General features: G+C 51.6%; 1 protein-coding gene across 3 annotated transcripts in view; it reads right to left on the reverse strand.

The window, feature by feature from the left end:
- ORC3 (origin recognition complex subunit 3) overlaps positions 1-21,620 on the reverse strand; it is a 342,442-nt gene that overhangs the window by 226,199 nt on the left and 94,623 nt on the right. For all 3 annotated transcript variants that reach the window (XM_069235555.1, XM_069235556.1, XM_069235557.1), the window contains one exon: positions 136-295. In XM_069235555.1, coding sequence (XP_069091656.1) covers positions 136-295 — 160 coding nt within the window. The remainder of the gene's footprint in view (positions 1-135; positions 296-21,620) is intronic.

Here is a 21,620-nt window from a genome sequence, read left to right on the forward strand (position 1 = left end):
TATTTCGCACACACTAGATCATTTGTTTTGACAAACCCAAAGAACATTACAACCAGCATGCCACATTCAAACAATCATACACCATAGCACATATAACACATGTTATAGAACAAAAATCTTCCTGAAGAACATTACCTTGTCAACAACTGTTGCCAAGTGCTCTGTGCATGACAGGGACTGGAACAGTTCTATGCAGAGCAACGAGCAGACAGAGTGAGAAAGCAGTCGGTGGATGATCATAGGCGAGGTAGCAATTCCAAATACGAGGATCAGCGGCAGAGCTTGTATGTACTGACTAGAGCACAGAAACAGAAAAGAAAGGCACATGAATCTTTTTCATGGAAAGATGCATTCAGTAACAAATATCCCAGATAGCAATGATGTTCAGTTTACTGATGGAAAAGATCAGCTCTGCTTCAGTCACTGAATACTAGGAAAAAATTGGATCAAAGGCTGAAGTTAAAGTTCCTGTTGAAAGGAGCTGTTCATGTAAATACTCCATTCACTACTGACAAGTTCTCTTAGAATTGAGCAGAACATGGTCACCAGAATGGATGGTAACAAGCCAAGATCCTTCCATCTTAGATACAAGCCAAGATCCATCCACCTTCGATACACCTCATCAATCTCTTCGCACAGTGAAGCACCTTTGTTCCTCCATAATCAACAAACAACGAGCACAGACACAGACAAAACATTGTGCCCCAGTATGTATGTGGTGACAACTTGTTACAATAGCGGAGATGGAGATTTACCTGGTGTAGGAGGCTGGACTGGCTTGTAGTGAGTACCAAGGGGTACTTACACCTTGCACCAGGCCCAGGTATCCCTTATTAGTGTAGAGGGTGTCTAGCAGCTTAGGCTGATAGATAATGGTAGCTTAGCAGGGCAGCTTAGGCTGAACTAGGAGACGTGTGAAGCTACTACAGTACCACAAATGATTATGCACAATATCATAAGAAAACACAATACACAGTTATACTAAAAATAAAGGTACTTTATTTCTATGACAATATGCCAAAAGTATCTCAGTGAGTACCCTCAGTATGAGGATAAGAAATATACACAAGATATATGTACACAATACCCAAAATATGCAGTATAGTCTTAGAAAACAGTGCGAACAATGTATAGTTACAATAGGATGCAATGGGGAAACATAGGGATAGGGGCAACACAAACCATATACTCCAAAAGTGGAATGCGAACCACGAATGGACCCCAAACCTATGTGACCTTGTAGAGGGTCGCTGGGACTATTAGAAAATAGTGAGAGTTAGAAAAATAACCCTCCCCAAGACCCTGAAAAGTGAGTGCAAAGTGCACTAAAGTTCCCCTAAGGACAAAGTAGTCGTGTTAGAGGAATAATGCAGGAAAGACACAAACCAGCAATGCAACAACTGTGGATTTCCAATCTAGGGTACCTGTGGAACAAGGGGACCAAGTCCAAAAGTCACAAGCAAGTCGGAGATGGGCAGATGCCCAGGAAATGCCAGCTGCGGGTGCAAAGAAGCTTCGACTGGACAGAAGAAGCTGAGGTTTCTGCAGGAACGAAAAGGGCTAGAGACTTCCCCTTTGGTGGACGGATCCCTCTCGCCATGGAGAGTCGTGCAGAAGTGTTTTCCCGCCGAAAGAACGCCAACAAGCCTTGCTAGCTGCAAATCGTGCGTTTGGCGTTTTTGGACGCTGCTGGGGCCCAGGAGGGACCAGGAGGTCGCAAATTGGACCTGAAGAGAGAGGGGACGTCGAGCAAGAAAAAGAGCCCTCACTGAAGCAGGTAGCACCCGGAGAAGTGCCAGAAACAGGCACTACGAGGATGCGTGAAACGGTGCTCGCCGAAGTTGCACAAAGGAGTCCCACGTCGCCGGAGACCAACTTAGAAAGTCGTGCAATGCAGGTTAGAGTGCCGTGGACCCAGGCTTGGCTGTGCACAAAGGATTTCCGCCGGAAGTGCACAGGGGCCGGAGTAGCTGCAAAGTCGCGGTTCCCAGCAATGCAGCCCAGCGAGGTGAGGCAAGGACTTACCTCCACCAAACTTGGACTGAAGAGTCACTGGACTGTGGGGGTCACTTGGACAGAGTCACTGGATTCGAGGGACCTCGCTCGTCGTGCTGAGAGGAGACCCAAGGGACCGGTAATGCAGCTTTTTGGTGCCTGCGGTTGCAGGGGGAAGATTCCGTCGACCCACGGGAGATTTCTTCGGAGCTTCTGGTGCAGAGAGGAGGCAGACTACCCCCACAGCATGCACAAGCAGGAAAACAGTCGAGAAGGCGGCAGGATCAGCGTTACAGAGTTGCAGTAGTCGTCTTTGCTACTATGTTGCAGGTTTGCAGGCTTCCAGCGCGGTCAGCAGTCGATTCCTTATCAGAAGGTGAAGAGAGAGATGCAGAGGAACTCGGATGAGCTCTTGCATTCGTTATCTGAAGTTTCCCCAGAGACAGAGACCCTAAATAGCCAGAAAAGAGGGTTTGGCTACCTAGGAGAGAGGATAGGCTACTAACACCTGAAGGAGCCTATCAGCAGGAGTCTCTGACGTCACCTGGTGGCACTGGCCACTCAGACTAGTCCAGTGTGCCAGCAGCACCTCTGTTTCCAAGATGGCAGAGGTCTGGAGCACACTGGAGGAGCTCTGGACACCTCCCAGGGGAGGTGCAGGTCAGGGGAGTGGTCACTCCCCTTTCCTTTGTCCAGTTTCGCGCCAGAGCAGGGGCTAAGGGGTCCCTGAACCGGTGTAGACTGGCTTATGCAGAATTGGGCACCTCTGTGCCCAACAAAGCATTTCCAGAGGCTGGGGGAGGCTACTCCTCCCCTGCCTTCACACCATTTTCCAAAGGGAGAGGGTGTCACACCCTCTCTCAGAGGAAGTTCTTTGTTCTGCCATCCTGGGCCAGGCCTGGCTGGACCCCAGGAGGGCAGATGCCTGTCTGAGGGGTTGGCAGCAGCAGCAGCTGCAGTGAAACCCCAGGAAGGGCAGTTTGGCAGTACCAGGGTCTGTGCTACAGACCACTGGGATCATGGGATTGTGCCAACTATGCCAGGATGGCATAGAGGGGGCAATTCCATGATCATAGACATGTTACATGGCCATGTTCGGAGTTACCATTGTGAAGCTACATATAGGTAGTGACCTATATGTAGTGCACGCGTGTAATGGTGTCCCCGCACTCACAAAGTTCAGTGAATTGGCTCTGAACAATGTGGGGGCACCTTGGCTAGTGCCAGGGTGCCCACACACTAAGTAACTTTGCACCCAACCTTTACCAGGTAAAGGTTAGACATATAGGTGACTTATAAGTTACTTAAGTGCAGTGTAAAATGGCTGTGAAATAACGTGGACGTTATTTCACTCAGGCTGCAGTGGCAGGCCTGTGTAAGAATTGTCAGAGCTCCCTATGGGTGGCAAAAGAAATGCTGCAGCCCATAGGGATCTCCTGGAACCCCAATACCCTGGGTACCTCAGTACCATATACTAGGGAATTATAAGGGTGTTCCAGTAAGCCAATGTAAATTGGTAAAAATGGTCACTAGCCTGTTAGTGACAATTTGGAAAGAAATGAGAGAGCATAACCACTGAGGTTCTGATTAGCAGAGCCTCAGTGAGACAGTTAGTCACTACACAGGTAACACATTCAGGCACACTTATGAGCACTGGGGCCCTGGGTTACCAGGGTCCCAGTGACACATACAACTAAAACAACATATATACAGTGAAAAATGGGGGTAACATGCCAGGCAAGATGGTACTTTCCTACACAACCCCCCCCCCCCCAAACGAAGGACAATAAGACTAGCCATGACCTGATGAGTCTTCATTGTCTAAGTGGAAATATCTGGAGAGTCCATCTGCATTGGAGTGGCTACTCCCAGGTCTATGTTCCACTGTATAGTCCATTCCCTGTAGGGATATGGACCACCTCAACAATTTAGGATTTTCACCTTTCATTTGTTTTAGCCAAAGTAGAGGTTTGTGGTCTGTCTGAACAATGAAGTGAGTGCCAAACAGGTATGGCCTCAACTTCTTCAGAGCCCAGACCACAGCAAAGGCCTCCCTCTCAATGGCAGACCAACGCTTTTCTCTAGGGGTCAACCTCCTACTAATAAAAGCAACAGGTTGATCCTGGCCCTCAGAATTAAGTTGTGATAGGACTGCCCCTACTCCTAATTCAGATGCATCAGTTTGGACATACAATTTTTTAGAGTAACAAGGGCTTTTCAGGACAGGTGCAGAGCACATGGCCTGCTTCAGCTCCTCAAAAGCTTTCTGACAGTTTGCTGTCCATAATACCTTTTTAGGCATTTTCTTGGATGTGAGGTCATTAAGAGGGGCTGCAATGGAGCCATAGTTCTTAATGAACCTCCTGTAATACCCAGTGAGGCCTAGGAAGGCTCTCACCTGAGTCTGAGTGGTAGGGGGAACCCAATCAATAATTGTTTGGATTTTCCCCTGAAGTGGTGCAATCTGTTCCCCACCAACAAGGTGTCCCAGATAAACCACCTTACCCTGCCCTATCTGGCACTTTGAAGCCTTGATAGTGAGGCCTGCCTTTTGCAGGGCCTCTAAAACTTTCCATAGGTGGACCAGGTGATCATCCCAGCTGGAGCTAAAGACAGCTATATCGTCCAAATATGCTGCACTGAAAGCTTCCAGCCCTTGCAGGACTGTGTTCACCAACCTCTGAAAAGTGGCAGGTGCATTTTTCAAACCAAAAGGCATTACAGTAAACTGGTAATGTCCTCCAATGGTAGAAAATGCAGTCTTAGGTTTAGCATCTTCTGATAATTTGATCTGCCAATACCCTGCAGTCAAATCAAAAGTGCTTAGATACTTGGCAGATGCCAGTGTATCTATAAGCTCATCTGCCCTGGGTATAGGGTGAGCATCAGTTTTGGTTACCAAGTTGAGACCTCTATAGTCTACACAAAACCGCATTTCCTTCTTTCCATCTTTAGAATTGGGTTTTGGTACCAGTACCACAGGAGAAGCCCATGGACTGTCAGAGTGCTCAACCACTCCTAGTTCCAACATTTTCTGAACTTCTTGCTTTATGCAGTCCCTGACATGGTCAGGCTGCCTATAGATCTTACTTTTGACAAGTAAACTGTCTCCAGTATCTATAGTGTGCTCACACCAAGAAGTGGTGCCTGGCACAGTAGAGAAGAGTTCTGAAAATTGTCCTAGGAGATTTATGCAATGGTCTTTCTGCTCAGCAGTAAGACAATCTGCCAAAACTACACCTTCCACAAGAGCATCTTGTTCTGTGGAAGAGAAGAGATCAGGTAGAGGATCACTGTCTTCTTCCTGTCCCTCATCAGTTGCCATGAGCAGGGTGAGATCAGCCCTGTCATAGTAGGGTTTCAGGCGGTTGACATGGAGCACCCTAAGGGGACTCCTGGCAGTGCCTAAGTCAACCAAGTAGGTGACTTCACCCTTCTTTTCAACAATTGTGTGGGGTCCACTCCATTTATCTTGGAGTGCTCTTGGGGCCACAGGCTCCAAGACCCACACTTTCTGCCCTGGTTGGTACTGAACCAAAACAGCCTTCTGATCATGCCATTGCTTCTGGAGCTCTTGGCTGGCCTGAAGGTTTTTACTGGCCTTTTTCATGTACTCAGCCATCCTTGATCTGAGGCCAAGTACATAATCCACAATATCCTGCTTAGGAGCTTTTAAAGGTTGTTCCCAACCCTCCTTTACAAGTGTGAGTGGACCCCTAACAGGGTGTCCAAAAAGAAGTTCAAAGGGGCTGAAGCCCACTCCTTTCTGGGGTACCTCCCTGTAGGCAAAAAGGAGGCATGGTAGAAGGATATCCCATCTCCTGCGGAGTTTTTCAGGGAGACCCATAATCATGCCTTTGAGAGTTTTATTAAATCTCTCCACCAGTCCATTTGTTTGTGGATGATAGGGTGTTGTGAACTTGTACGTTACACCACACTCCTTCCACATGGCCTTTAAGTATGCAGACATGAAATTGCTTCCTCTGTCTGATACTACTTCCTTTGGGAAGCCCACCCTGGAAAATATTCCCAGGAGGGCCTTTGCTACTGCAGGAGCTGTAGTGGTCCTTAAAGGAATAGCTTCAGGATATCTTGTGGCATGGTCCACTACCACCAAGATAAACCTATTGCCTGAAGCAGTAGGAGGGTCAAGGGGGCCAACTATGTCAACCCCTACCCTTTCAAAGGGAACCCCAACCACAGGCAGTGGGATAAGGGGTGCCTTTGGAGTGCCACCTGTCTTGCCACTGGCTTGACAGGTTTCACAGGACTTACAAAATTCCTTTGTGTCCTCAGACATCCTAGGCCAATGAAACAATGGAACCAATCTGTCCCAAGTTTTCATTTGACCCAGGTGCCCAGCTAGGGGAATGTCATGTGCCAGTGTTAGGAGGAACTTTCTGTACTCCTGAGGAATCACTAATCTCCTGGCAGCTCCAGGTTTAGGATCCCTATGCTCAGTGTACAAGAGGTTGTCCTCCCAGTAAACTCTGTGAGAGTCACTGACATTCCCATTAGCCTGTTTGACAGCTTGCTGTCTGAGACCCTCTAATGTGGGACAGGTTTGCTGTGCCACACTCAGCTCCTCTCTGGCAGGCCCCCCTTCACCCAAAAGCTCAGCAGTGTCTGCTTCCAGCTCCTCTGGTGTAGGTTCTGCACAGGGAGGGAATTCTTCTTCCTCAGAAGTTGAATCCACTGTAGAGGGAGGGGTAGAAGGAAGTGGTTTGCTTCTACTAGCCCTAGCTTTAGGGAGCACTTGGTCCATTGTTCCAGGATCCAAGCTTCCCTGTCCTTTTTGCTTTTTGGCCTGAGCCCTTGTCAAAGCAAAAATATGCCCTGGGATGCCCAGCATTGCTGCATGGGCCTCCAACTCCACATCTGACCAAGCTGATGTCTCCAAATCATTCCCTAATAGACAGTCTACAGGTAAATCTGAAGCTACCACAACTTTCTTTGGACCAGTTACCCCCCCCCAGTTGAGATTTACAACAGCCATGGGGTGGCTTTGTGTTATGTTGTGAGCATCGGTTACTTGGTACTGGTGTCCAAGTATGTGTTGTTCAGGGTGCACCAGTTTCTCAATCACCATTGTGACACTGGCACCTGTGTCCCTGTAGGCCTGGACCTCAACACCATTTATTAGGGTTAGTTGCTTGTACTTCTCCAAGTTATGGGGGCAAGCAACCAAAGTGGCTAAATCAATAGCCCCTTCAGAGACTAAAGTAGCCTCTGTGGTCTCCCTAATCAGACCAACCCCAACTAAGTTACCAAAAGTGAGCCCAGCTACTCCCTTGGATTGGCTATTAGTAGGTTTGCTCCCACCACCACTGCTATTAGTAGGGACACTAGGTGTAGCAGTAGGGGTTGTAGTGGTAGGAGCAGTGGTGCCTTTCTTTGGACAACTGGGATCTGTTGTCCAATGGCCTTTTATTTTACATAAATAGCACCATGGTTTCTTTTCCTTGTTGTGATTAAAGGAGGATTTGGACCCACCACCCCCACCAGAGTGTTTTTGTGGGCCTGATGAAGACTCATTTTTAGATTTGTCCCCACCCTTGTCAGAAGACTTAACATCCTTCTTTTTGTTGCCATCTTTGTCACCCCCTGTATGACCTTTTCTGTTCACTCTTGTTCTGACCCATTTGTCTGCCTTCTTTCCCAATTCTTGGGGAGAGGTCAGATCAGAGTCCACCAAGTACTGGTGCAACAAATCAGACACACAATTATTAAGAATATGCTCTCTCAGGATCAAGTTATACAGGCTGTCATAATCAGTAACTTTACTGCCATGTAACCACCCCTCCAAGGCCTTCACTGCCTGGTCAATTAAATCAACCCAGTCTTGTGAAGACTCCTTTTTGGTCTCTCTGAACTTTATCCTGTACTGTTCAGTGGTTAAGCCATAACCATCCAGGAGTGCATTCTTAAGAACTTGGAAATTATTAGCATCATTTTCTTTCACAGTAAGGAGCCTATCCCTACCTTTTCCACTAAATGATAGCCATAGGATAGCAGCCCACTGTCTTTGAGGGACATCCTGTACAACACAGGCCCTCTCAAGTGCAGCAAACCACTTGTTAATGTCATCCCCCTCCTTATAAGGGGGAACTATCTTGTGCAGATTCCTGGAATCATGCTCTTTTGCAGGATGACTATGGGAATACTGCTGCTGCCACCATGGGTATCTAAACCCAACTTCTGTCTTTCCTTCTCTAATTCAAAAGACTTTCTATCCAAATCCAGCTGTTGCTTTTTAAGCTTCAGTCTGGTTTGTTCCACCCTCAACTTATTGAGTTCCCTCTCTAACATTCTGTCATCAGGGTTGGTGGGAGGGACATTTCTAGAAACAGAGCTATGATGGGACTGAACAGAAGGAGACCTGTCCCTTACAGAAGCCACCCTAGCAGCTTGGTTTACAGAAACATTACTACCAGTATGGTGAGAATAAATGCTTTTGCTATGATGTGAGACAACACTATTTATATGGTGTGGCTCATCATCATTACCATCTATGCTAGATTGTCTAGTAATGGGCAGGCTAGGAAGTTTCTTTCCTGAATCTTTTCCTGGGGGAGTCCCTGAATCAGATTGAGAACTATTAGGTACTTTTTCAACAGATGAGGCACCTATGGCCTTATCCTGTTCTCTAAGCATGTTAAGTAACAGTTCCAAGGAAGGATTCTTCCCTACACTCAAACCTCTCTCTATACAGAGACTGTAGGAAGTTGGCTCTGTATGTGCTATTTCAAAGTAAGGAATAGCATGCACAGAGTCCAAGGGTTCCCCTTAGAGGTAAAATAGTGGTAAAAATAGATAATACTAATGCTCTATTTTGTGGTAGTGTGGTCGAGCAGTAGGCTTATCCAAGGAGTAGTGTTAAGCATTTGTTGTACATACACATAGACAATAAATGAGGTACACACACTCAGAGACAAATCCAGCCAATAGGTTTTGTTATAGAAAAATATATTTTCTTAGTTTATTTTAAGAACCACAGGTTCAAATTTAACATGTAATATCTTGTTTGAAAGGTATTGCAGGTACGTACATTAGGAACTTTGAATCATTTCAATTGCATGTATACTTTTCAAGTTATTCACAAATAGCTACTTTAAAAGTGGACACAGTGCAATTTTCACAGTTCCTGGGGGAGGTAAGTTTTTGTTAGTTTTACCAGGTAAGTAAGACACTTACAGGGTTCAGTTCTTGGTCCAAGGTAGCCCACCGTTGGGGGTTCAGAGCAACCCCAAAGTCACCACACCAGCAGCTCAGGGCCGGACAGGTGCAGAGTTCAAAGTGGTGCCCAAAACGCATAGGCTAGAATGGAGAGAAGGGGGTGCCCCGGTTCCGGTCTGCTTGCAGGTAAGTACCCGCGTCTTCGGAGGGCAGACCAGGGGGGGTTTTGTAGGGCACCGGGGGGGACACAAGCCCACACAGAAATTTCACCCTCAGCGGCGCGGGGGCGGCCGGGTGCAGTGTTGAAACAAGCGTCGGGTTTGCAATGTTAGTCAATGAGAGATCAAGGGATCTCTTCAGCGCTGCAGGCAGGCAAGGGGGGGCTTCCTCGGGGAAACCTCCACTTGGGCAAGGGAGAGGGACTCCTGGGGGTCACTTCTCCAGTGAAAGTCCGGTCCTTCAGGTCCTGGGGGCTGCGGGTGCAGGGTCTTTTCCAGGCGTCGGGACTTAGGTTTCAGAGAGTCGCGGTCAGGGGAAGCCTCGGGATTCCCTCTGCAGGCGGCGCTGTGGGGGCTCAGGGGGGACAGGTTTTGGTACTCACAGTCGTAGAGTAGTCCGGGGGTCCTCCCTGAGGTGTTGATTCTCCACCAGCCGAGTCGGGGTCGCCGGGTGCAGTGTTGCAAGTCTCACGCTTCTTGCGGGGAGATTGCAGGGTTCTTTAAAGCTGCTCCTTTGGATAAAGTTGCAGTCTTTTTGGAGCAGGTCCGCTGTCCTCAGGAGTTTCTTGTCGTCGTCGAAGCAGGGCAGTCCTCAGAGGATTCAGAGGTCGCTGGTCCCTTTGGAAGGCGTCGCTGGAGCAGAGTTCTTTGGAAGGCAGGAGACAGGCCGGTGAGTTTCTGGAGCCAAGGCAGTTGTTGTCTTCTGGTCTTCCTCTGCAGGGGTTTTCAGCTAGGCAGTCCTTCTTCTTGCTGTTGCAGGAATCTAATTTTCTAGGGTTCAGGGTAGCCCTTAAATACTAAATTTAAGGGCGTGTTTAGGTCTGGGGGGTTAGTAGCCAATGGCTACTAGCCCTGAGGGTGGGTACACCCTCTTTGTGCCTCCTCCCAAGGGGAGGGGGTCACAATCCTAACCCTATTGGGGGAATCCTCCATCTGCAAGATGGAGGATTTCTAAAAGTTAGAGTCACCTCAGCTCAGGACACCTTAGGGGCTGTCCTGACTGGCCAGTGACTCCTCCTTGTTGCTTTCTTTGTTCCCTCCAGCCTTGCCGCCAAAAGTGGGGGCCGTGGCCGGAGGGGGCGGGCAACTCCACTAAGCTGGAGTGCCCTGCTGGGCTGTGACAAAGGGGTGAGCCTTTGAGGCTCACCGCCAGGTGTTACAGCTCCTGCCTGGGGGAGGTGTTAGCATCTCCACCCAGTGCAGGCTTTGTTACTGGCCTCAGAGTGACAAAGGCACTCTCCCCATGGGGCCAGCAACATGTCTCTAGTGTGGCAGGCTGCTGGAACTAGTCCGCCTACACAGACAGTCGGTTAAATTTCAGGGGGCACCTCTAAGGTGCCCTCTGGGGTGTATTTTGCAATAAAATGTACACTGGCATCAGTGTGCATTTATTGTGCTGAGAAGTTTGATACCAAACTTCCCAGTTTTCAGTGTAGCCATTATGGTGCTATGGAGTTCGTGTTTGACAAACTCCCAGACCATATACTCTTATGGCTACCCTGCACTTACAATGTCTAAGGTTTTGTTTAGACACTGTAGGGGTACCATGCTCATGCACTGGTACCCTCACCTATGGTATAGTGCACCCTGCCTTAGGGCTGTAAGGCCTGCTAGAGGGGTGACTGACCTATACTTGCATAGGCAGTGAGAGGCTGGCAAGGCACCCTGAGGGGAGTGCCATGTCGACTTACTCGTTTTGTTCTCACTAGCACACACAAGCTGGCAAGCAGTGTGTCTGTGCTGAGTGAGAGGTCTCCAGGGTGGCATAAGACATGCTGCAGCCCTTAGAGACCTTCCTTGGCATCAGGGCCCTTGGTACTAGAAGTACCAGTTACAAGGGACTTATCTGGATGCCAGGGTCTGCCACTTGTGGATACAAAAGTACAGGTTAGGGAAAGAACACTGGTGCTGGGGCCTGGTTAGCAGGCCTCAGCACACTTTCAATTCAAAACATAGCATCAGCAAAGGCAAAAAGTCAGGGGGCAACCATGCCAAGGAGGCATTTCCTTACACAACCCCCCCCCCCCCCCAAACGAAAGAGGATGAGACTAACCTTTCCCAAGAGAGTCTTCATTTTCTAAGTGGAAGAACCTGGAAAGGCCATCTGCATTGGCATGGGCAGTCCCAGGTCTGTGTTCCACTATAAAGTCCATTCCCTGTAGGGAGATGGACCACCTCAACAGTTTAGGATTTTCACCTTTCATTTGCATCAGCCATTTGAGAGGTCTGTGGTCAGTTTGAACTAGGAAGTGAGTCCCAAAGAGGTATGGTCTCAGCTTCTTCAGGGACCAAACCACAGCAAAGGCCTCCCTCTCAATGGCACTCCAACGCTGCTCCCTGGGGAGTAACCTCCTGCTAATGAAAGCAACAGGCTGGTCAAGGCCATCATCATTTGTTTGGGACAAAACTGCCCCTATCCCATGTTCAGAGGCATCTGTCTGCTCAATGAACTGCTTAGAATAATCTGGAGCTTTTAGAACTGGTGCTGAGCACATTGCTTGTTTCAGGGTGTCAAAGGCCTGTTGGCATTCCACAGTCCAGTTCACTTTCTTGGGCATTTTCTTGGAGGTGAGTTCAGTGAGGGCTGTCACAATGGATCCATATCCCTTCACAAACCTCCTGTAGTACCCAGTCAAGCCAAGGAATGCCCTGACTTGAGTCTGGGTTTTTGGAGCTACCCAGTCCAGAATAGTCTGGATCTTGGGTTGGAGTGGCTGAACTTGGCCTCCACCTACAAGGTGGCCCAAGTAAACCACAGTTCCCTGCCCTATCTGGCATTTGGATGCCTTGATATAGAGGCCTTCAGTTTGCAGAGCCTTCAAAACCTTCTTCAGGTGGACCAGGTGATCCTGCCAGGTGGAGCTAAAGACAGCAATATCATCAAGATAAGCTGTGCTAAAGGACTCCAAGCCAGCAAGGACTTGATTCACCAACCTTTGGAAGGTGGCAGGGGCATTCTTTAAACCAAAGGGCATAACAGTAAACTGATAATGCCCATCAGGTGTGGAGAATGCTGTTTTCTCTTTTGCTCCAGGTGCCATTTTTATTTGCCAGTACCCTGCTGTCAAGTCAAAGGTACTTAGGAATTTGGCAGCACCTAATTTATCTATGAGCTCATCAGCTCTAGGAATTGGATGAGCATCTGTCTTGGTGACAGAATTGAGCCCTCTGTAGTCCACACAAAACCTCATCTCTTTCTTTCCATCTTTGGTGTGAGGTTTGGGGACTAAGACCACTGGGCTAGCCCAGGGGCTGTCAGAGCGCTCAATTACTCCCAATTCCAGCATCTTGTGGACTTCCACCTTAATGCTTTCCTTAACATGGTCAGACTGTCTAAAGATTTTGTTCTTGACAGGCATGCTGTCTCCTGTGTCCACATCATGGGTACACAGGTGTGTCTGACCAGGGGTTAGGGAGAAGAGTTCAGGAAACTGTTGTAGGACTCTCCTACAATCAGCTTGCTGTTGGCCAGAGAGGGTGTCTGAGTAGATCACTCCATCTACTGAGCCATCTTTTGGGTCTGATGACAGAAGATCAGGGAGAGGTTCACTCTCTGCCTCCTGATCCTCATCTGTTACCATCAACAGATTCACATCAGCCCTGTCATGGAAGAGCTTAAGGCGGTTCACATGGATCACCCTCTTGGGGCTCCTGCTTGTGCCCAGGTCCACCAGGTAGGTGACCTGACTCTTCCTTTCTAGCACTGGGTAAGGGCCACTCCATTTGTCCTGGAGTGCCCTGGGAGCCACAGGCTCCAGAACCCAGACTTTCTGCCCTGGTTGGAACTCAACCAGTACAGCCTTTTGGTCATACCAAAACTTCTGGAGCTGTTGGCTGGCCTCAAGGTTTTTGGTTGCCTTTTCCATGTACTCTGCCATTCTAGAGCGAAGGCCAAGTACATAGTCCACTATGGTGGTCATTCTGACCTCGGCGGTAAAAGGCGCCTACCGCCGGTCAGAAATCCTCCATAATCCCGCCGCGGTCGCGGAAACCCGCCACGGTCATTCTGACCCGCAGCAGCCAAACCTCCGAAAATCCGACAGCCACAACAGACTGCCAGACCAGCGGTCGGCGGAAAAGTGGAGGTGACAAAACCTCCACCGTCACGCCAACAGAAATACGCCCATGCCATTACGACCCACGAATCCACGCGGCGGTCTTTCAAACGCGGTTTTCCATTGGCGGGACACACCGCCGCGGTCAGAATACACACAAACGAACAAAACTCAGCCACATTGGCCGAATTGAATTCCACACACCTGATACACATACACACACCACTCCCACACACACAATACAATATAAAACACACACCCACATCACCCACAAACCCCTACGACCAAAAATTCAGAAAGAAGGCCAGAGCGAGACACCACCATCCACAAACTAGCAGCCACAGCCACTCAACACCATCACCCACACAATATCCACACACAAAACAACACACACCACCACACTCAACACACTTAACTACACATACTCCACCCCACACATCATACACACCACCCCATGGCACCCCAAAGACACCCCCGCTTCTCAGACGAAGAACTCAGGGTCATGGTGGAGGAAATCGTTCGGGTAGAGCCCCAGCTGTTCGGCACACGGATCCAATACACCAGCATTGCCCGGAGGACGGAGCTATGGCAGAGGATTGTCGACAGGGTCAACGCTGTGGGACAGCACCCCAGAAATCGGGAAGACATCAGGAAGCGATGGAACGACCTACGGGGGAAGGTGCGTTCCATGGTATCCAGGCACAACATCGCCGTGCAGAAGACTGGCGGAGGACCCCCACCTCAACCCCCACAATTTACAACATGGGAGGAGGAAGTCTTGAACATCCTGCATCCTGACGGCCTCGCAGGAGTCGGCGGAGGAATGGATACTGGTAAGTTGAAGCTTCACTACTGCTTCCCCCCCACCTGCATGCCAAATCATACCCCCACCCTCACCCCCACCCCCATCCTCACCCCCACCACCATCCTCACCCCCACCCCCAGCACACCTATTCCCTGCCAATGTCTCACCATCACAACCCACACATCCCAAAACCTAGGCCTGCATGCGTCCACTAAGCATGGACACCCCTCACCAAAGCATGCCCAATGCATATACACATCCCCCCCACAAGCCACCCTCACCAAAGCCCCCACACACGAATGCCAGCACTTGGGGACACGGGAACCCACAGATACACCCATATGCCACACATTGAAACTATAACCATACCTCTATACCCCTGCAGGACCCGACCGTCAACACACCGCCGCGGAGGGCCCAGAATTCTCCACACCCCCCCACCCAAGAGTCCGTCAGCGATGACAGCAGCTCTGTCGACCTGGACACAGATGACCAGCCCGGACCATCGGGGACCTCTGGACAGTCGGTTCCCCTCACACAGGCACAGGCCACTACAGACCCAAACCCCTCTGGGAACACCAGCACAGCTCCCACCCAGCGGGCCCATGCCTCTGTCTCCAGGGCGCGTCAATCTGCGGTGTGTCTACCACTACAGGGCACCCAGGATAACCCACCACCCCAACAACAACAGGGACCTGGGGGCAGTGGTAGTGGGCACACCGGCCAGGGGGCAGAGGCCCAGGGAAACAGGGCAACTCGGAGGGCAGCTGTGCGACAGGGGGGGGACGGGCCCAGGGAACCCACTCTCCACGAGGCCCTCACCACCATCATGGGAGCATACAACCGCTCCCAGGAGATCCAGGTACTGCAGGAGGAACACTATTGGGGGTACAGGGAGGACATCAGAGCCCTCACCTCCACCCTGGTTACCATGGTCGGGCTGCTGCAGGACCTCATCAACACCAGGACGGACACTCAACAACAACAAAGGGCCCCTGCCACTAGCCTGGACCAAGAACAGCCAACCACCTCCGCCGGCGCTAGTGGACAGGAGGCCCCCGCACAACAGCAGCCCACCAGACCCCCACCTCCTGCAGGAGAAGAACCACCCCGCAAGAGGGCCCTGAGATCTCGCAAGAAGACAGAGTAGGATGTCAAGACCCCCGCCAGCAAAGGATACCACCTGATGTCATCCCACTGTCCCACATTGTCACCCTGTCCATCCTTGAACTGCCCATGCTCCATCTCTCCACAGGCCTCTGGACAATGCACCTGTGTGACTGTTACTCTGGACTCTGCCATGGACATTCCTTCACCATAGCCCCCACCCACTTGAAACCACCCATCCCATTTTGAGCACTGAAATAAACACCTATTTTGCACAAAACTATCTGGAGTCTGGCTGTGATTTCAAAATATTGTAATTGACATGACAGTGCAAATATGTCCTTGTACATAGTGAAGTCAACAAACAGCTGCCACAAAGCTGTAGTCCATGGGGAAACGAAGCACAGGACTCGTAGTGGGGACCCCAGATCTGAAATAGGGAGGGAAAAGCCACAACTCAGTCATCATACACTGGGGCAAATAGACAGGCAGCAGAGATGCAGGAGAGTAGTTCAGATTTACTAAATTATCTTTGAATTGTTACCTGTGTCCTATTGGAAGTACTGTTCAATGATTCTGTCCCTGTTGTCTGTTTCAGCCCCGTCGTCTTCCTCCTCGTCACTCTCCACAGGTTCCACCGCTGCCACAACACCACCGTCTCGACCATCCTCCTGCAGGAAAGGCACCTGGCGGCGCAAAGCCAGGTTGTGAAGCATGCAGCAGGCCACGATGATGTGACACACCTTCTTAGGTGAGTACATTAGGGATCCACCTGTCATATGCAGGCACCTAAACCTGGCCTTTAGGAGGCCAAAGGTGCGTTCGATCACCCTCCTAGTACGCCCATGGGCCTCGTTGTACCGTTCCTCTGCCCTGGTCCGGGGATTCCTTACTGGGGTCAGTAGCCACGACAGGTTGGGGTACCCAGAGTCCCCCAATAGCCATACACGGTGTCTCTCTAGCTGTTCCATCACGTAAGGGATGCTGCTATTCCTCAGGATGTAGGCGTCATGCACTGACCCTGGGAATTTGGCATTTACATGCGAGATGTACTGGTCAGCCAAACACACCAACTAAACGAGGAGGACTGGGAGATTGAACTGGTCCAGTGTACTTTCTCCCTATACGTGAACTAATAGTCAATGTGTACACTGTTCCAAGAAAGAAAGGGCGAAAGAGAAAGACTGAAAAATCGGTGTTGTAGGAGTGCCCTCAAGCATCACAATAGTATGCAGAGTATCATCATCGGGCTGACTCCTCGCCAGACCGGCACTGCAATGTCCGACGGGCCACCACACAAAGGTCGTGGCTCTGCAACCGGAAGGTGGTAAGACAGAACAGCTCTGATCCGTCGAATCTGCTGACAGAGGAGCTAAGGAGAGAGGAAAATAAAATTGGCTATGAACACCCGAAAGCTAAATTTAATGTTTATAATGAGAGTCAGGCCAAGATTAAAAAACTAATAGGAGTAAACAGGGAATAATGTCACCTATACTCCTATAGGGAGGGAAGGAAGGAAGAATCTCATTCCTGCCGCTGGGTCAACATGTTTCGCGCCTGTTCGGTCAAGAATTGATCCATTGGCGCTTCATCAGGACCATTTACTTATAACTTCTCCTTCATATCAAAAAAAGGGGCAAAATTAAACCAAAAAATAATGATAGATAAAGACCATAAATGCTAGGAGGTCACTTACAGTCTATGGACCATTCGTCACAGTCAGTCTAATAGAAAGTCGCCCATCCCATGTAAGGACAAGGCATCATAGGGACGCGTAAACCCTGTAAACACGGTGAGTTCATTGACCCTTTGTGTGTTTGTAGCTAACAGCTAACAGCTACAAACACACAAAGGGTCAATGAACTCACCGTGTTTACAGGGTTTACGCGTCCCTATGATGCCTTGTCCTTACATGGGATGGGCGACTTTCTATTAGACTGACTGTGACGAATGGTCCATAGACTGTAAGTGACCTCCTAGCATTTATGGTCTTTATCTATCATTATTTTTTGGTTTAATTTTGCCCCTTTTTTTGATATGAAGGAGAAGTTATAAGTAAATGGTCCTGATGAAGCGCCAATGGATCAATTCTTGACCGAACAGGCGCGAAACATGTTGACCCAGCGGCAGGAATGAGATTCTTCCTTCCTTCCCTCCCTATAGGAGTATAGGTGACATTATTCCCTGTTTACTCCTATTAGTTTTTTAATCTTAGCCTGACTCTCATTATAAACATTAAATTTAGCTTTCGGGTGTTCATAGCCAATTTTATTTTCCTCTCTCCTTAGCTCCTCTGTCAGCAGATTCGACGGATCAGAGCTGTTCTGTCTTACCACCTTCCGGTTGCAGAGCCACGACCTTTGTGTGGTGGCCCGTCGGACATTGCAGTGCCGGTCTGGCGAGGAGTCAGCCCGATGATGATACTCTGCATACTATTGTGATGCTTGAGGGCACTCCTACAACACCGATTTTTCAGTCTTTCTCTTTCGCCCTTTCTTTCTTGGAACAGTGTACACATTGACTATCAGCCAAACACACCACCTGGATGTTCATGGAATGGTAACTTTTTCTGTTCCTGTACACCTGCTCCCTGTCTCTTGGGGGAACCAAAGCCACATGGGTCCCATCAATGGCACCAATGACGTTGGGAATATGTCCAAGGGCGTAGAAATCACCCTTCACTGTAGCCAATTCGCCCACCTCAGGGAAAATGATGTAGCTCCTCACGTATTTCATCAGGGCAGACAACACTCTGGATAACACCTTCGAAAACATGGGCTGAGACATCCCAGATGCAATTCCCACTGTTGTCTGAAATGAGCCACTTGCCAAGAAATGGAGTACTGACAGGACCTGCACCAGAGGGGGAATCCCTGTGGGTTGGCGGATGGGGGACATCAGGTCGGGCTCCAGCTGGGCACACAGTTCATGTATAGTGGCACGGTCAAGACGGTAGGTCAGGATAATGTGGCGTTCTTCCATTGTCGACAGGTCCACCAGCGGTCGGTACACAGGAGGATTCATCCGTCTCCTCGCCAAACCCAGCGGACGGTGCCTAGGAAGGACAACATGGAGCACACAGTCAAGCAACCCACAGGTACGTACTCACAGCTAGCACAGTAAACGATTCTCTATGCAGTGAATGGCGTGTCTGAGTGGCTATGCAAGGCCTAGGCCTGTGTGACGCAGTTGAAATTGAGCCATGTGGACCCTCGAAATGGCGGCTGCCTGACCTGTGAAGTGTGACAATGGGATGTGAGGTCAATGCGCTGGCGTGGCACACAGCGGCCGAAGACCGCGGCGCGAAGCCGCATTGGTTAACATTGAAGCCTATGGGTTTCAGGAGCCAATGGCGAAGGGCGCCGGCGGTACGCACCGCCGCGGTACGCACCGCCGCGGACGTGACCGCCATTTTCTATCTACTTATCCACTTGCGACTTGAACTTTCACAGGAGAGGACCTATACTGCAAGTGTTGCTGTGACCTCGGTCTGGAAGGGACAATGGCTGCTGCGACTGGGGAAAGGGCCCCTGCCTTCACTGGAGAGGAGTTGGAGAAACTTGTGGATGGGGTCCTCCCCCAGTATGCGCTACTCTACGGTCCTCCAGACCAACAAGTGAGTTTAATTCAATATGGATTTGGGGCCACTGGCTGGCTTGGGGGCCTGGCGGGGATGGGGGGGCATGTTGGGGCTGGCGGGGGGCATGGCGGGGGGCCTGGCGGGGATGGGGGGCATGTTGGGCCTGGTGGGGGGCATGGCGGGGGGCCTGGCGGGGATGGGGGGGCATGTTGGGGCTGGCGGGGGGCCTGGCGGGGATGGGGGGCATGTTGGGGCTGGCGGGGGGCATGGCGGGGGGCCTGGCGGGGATGGGGGGGCATGTTGGGGCTGGCGGGGGGCCTGGCGGGGATGGGGGGGCATGTTGGGGCTGGCGGGGGGCCTGGCGGGGATGGGGGGCATGTTGGGGCTGGCGGGGGGCATGGCGGGGGGCCTGGCGGGGATGGGGGGGCATGTTGGGGCTGGCGGGGGGCCTGGCGGGGATGGGGGGCATGTTGGGGCTGGCGGGGGGCATGGCGGGGGGCCTGGCGGGGATGGGGGGGCATGTTGGGGCTGGCGGGGGGCCTGGCGGGGATGGGGGGCATGTTGGGCCTGGTGGGGGGCATGGCGGGGGGCCTGGCGGGGATGGGGGGCGTTAGGCCACTGGCAACGAAAATGCAGACAAACTTGAACGTGGTATTTCTCCCTCCCTGTACGTGTCACATAGGTCCGCGCCCATGAGAAGATCGGGATTTGGCGTGCCATCGCCAAGGAAGTCCGGACCCTGGGGGTCCACCATCGACGGGGCACCCACTGCCGCAAGAGGTGGGAGGACATCTGCCGCGGGACCAAGAAGACCGCCGAGTCTCTGCTGGGGATGGCCTCCCAACGTAGGCGGGGTGCCTGCCGTCAACTGACCCTCCTGATGTTCCGGATCCTGGCGGTGGCCTACCCTGATTTGGATGGGCGCGTGAGGGCAGCACAGCAGACACAAGGGGGTGAGTACAAGCATTATCTACTCTGTTGTCGCGCAGTGGAGGTGTCTGGGTGGGGGAGGAGGGCTGTGGGTCCCCCTAGGCCAGGGCGATATCTGTAGGCTGGGCAACCCCGTAAGCCCCTGTGTCCCCAGCCACCACCCTCAGTAGTGTGTCAGTACAGCCATCCCTGGGCCGTGTCATCCATGGGTGCAGTTGTCAACTCTAGGCGTGTAGGGCATGTTCCACGGAATGCGTAGCGGACCCCAAGTGCGCAACTTAGTGCAGGGGACATCTGTGTCTGTCATGTCCGCTAACTGTACCGGAGATCCATGTACTCAATATCCCTTTATTTCTCTCTCCCCCCCCCTTTTTGTTTGTCTTTCTGTGCTTGTGTGCATCAGCATCATCAGGCGGAGGAGAAGTGGCATCGGGGCAGGAGGGAGCTGCATCTCACATGGCCCAGGAGGGCCATGCCACAGAGTCTGACTGGACCAGTGAGACGGAGGGCGAGGGGAGCTCCACAACGGGGACGACTGGACCCTGCAGCGACACGGACACGTCCTCGGAAGGGAGCTCCCTTGCGGGGGTGGCACCATCCGTGCCCCCCGCCATTACAGGTACAGCCGCCACCCAGCGCACCATCTCCGCCCTCCCAGCAGCCCCTCAGCGTTCGCCCCGTGCCCGCTCTGCCAGGAAGCCGGGCATCTCCTTCGCCCCAGGCACCTCAGGCCCTGCCCCTGTTACCCCCGCTGCCCTCAGTGAGGAGGTCATTGACCTCCTCCGAACGCTCATTGTTGGGCAGACTACCCTTTTGAATGCCATCCAGGGGGTGGAGAGGGAGGTTCATCGCAGCAATGCGTACCTGGAGGGCATTCATTCGGGTCAGGCTGCCCATCAGCGATCGTTCCAGGCTCTGGCCTCAGCACTGACGGCAGCCATTGTCCCTGTCTCCTGCCTCCCTCTACTAACTCCCTCCTCCCAGTCTCCTGTTCCTCTGCCTGTCGCACCCACACCATCAGACCAGCCTGCACACACCTCAACACCCAAGAGAAGCTCATCCAAACATAAGCACCACAGATCACGCAGACATTCACACACGCAACATTCCGATGCAGACATGCCAACAGTCACTACCACCTCTGTGACCCCCACCTCCTCGTCTCCCTCCTCCCTCCCTGTGACGTCTACACTCACACCTCCATTCACCTCACCATCAGCCAGTGTTTCCATCACCAGCACACCCTCCACTCCAGTCCGCACACGTGCAGTCACCACCCCCACTGCCATTTACACGTCCCCTGTGTCCTCTCCCACTGTGTCTGTCACCCCCTCTTCCACACCACACAAACGCAGCCACCCACCCACCCAACAGCCATCCACCTCACGACAGCCTATCCCTCCTGCACCTGCACCCAAAGACAGCAAACGTGACTCACCTACAACCACATCCTCTCCCTCCACTCCCATTCCCACTGTACCTACCACTCTCCATTGTCCCAAGAAACTCTTCCTCGCCACTGCTAACTTCTTTCCTGACCCTGAGCCCCCCCTCCTTCTCGTCGGGGTAAGAAGAGCATCTCAGCCACCACCAGCCCTGCAGCCCCCTTGACAAGGTTGCAGGGGTATTGGAGCCCACCAGCCCGCATGTCTGGATCTTCGCCCAGCAGCAAGGGGACAGCCAGCCCACCCCCTGGGAAGAGGAGCAGAAGGCGGAAGGGGCGCCGCAGGAGCCCGGCTTCTACATCCCCCCCG

The sequence above is a fragment of the Pleurodeles waltl genome, chromosome 5 (assembly GCF_031143425.1).
Source record: "Pleurodeles waltl isolate 20211129_DDA chromosome 5, aPleWal1.hap1.20221129, whole genome shotgun sequence".
NCBI classification, from domain to species: domain Eukaryota; kingdom Metazoa; phylum Chordata; class Amphibia; order Caudata; family Salamandridae; genus Pleurodeles; species Pleurodeles waltl.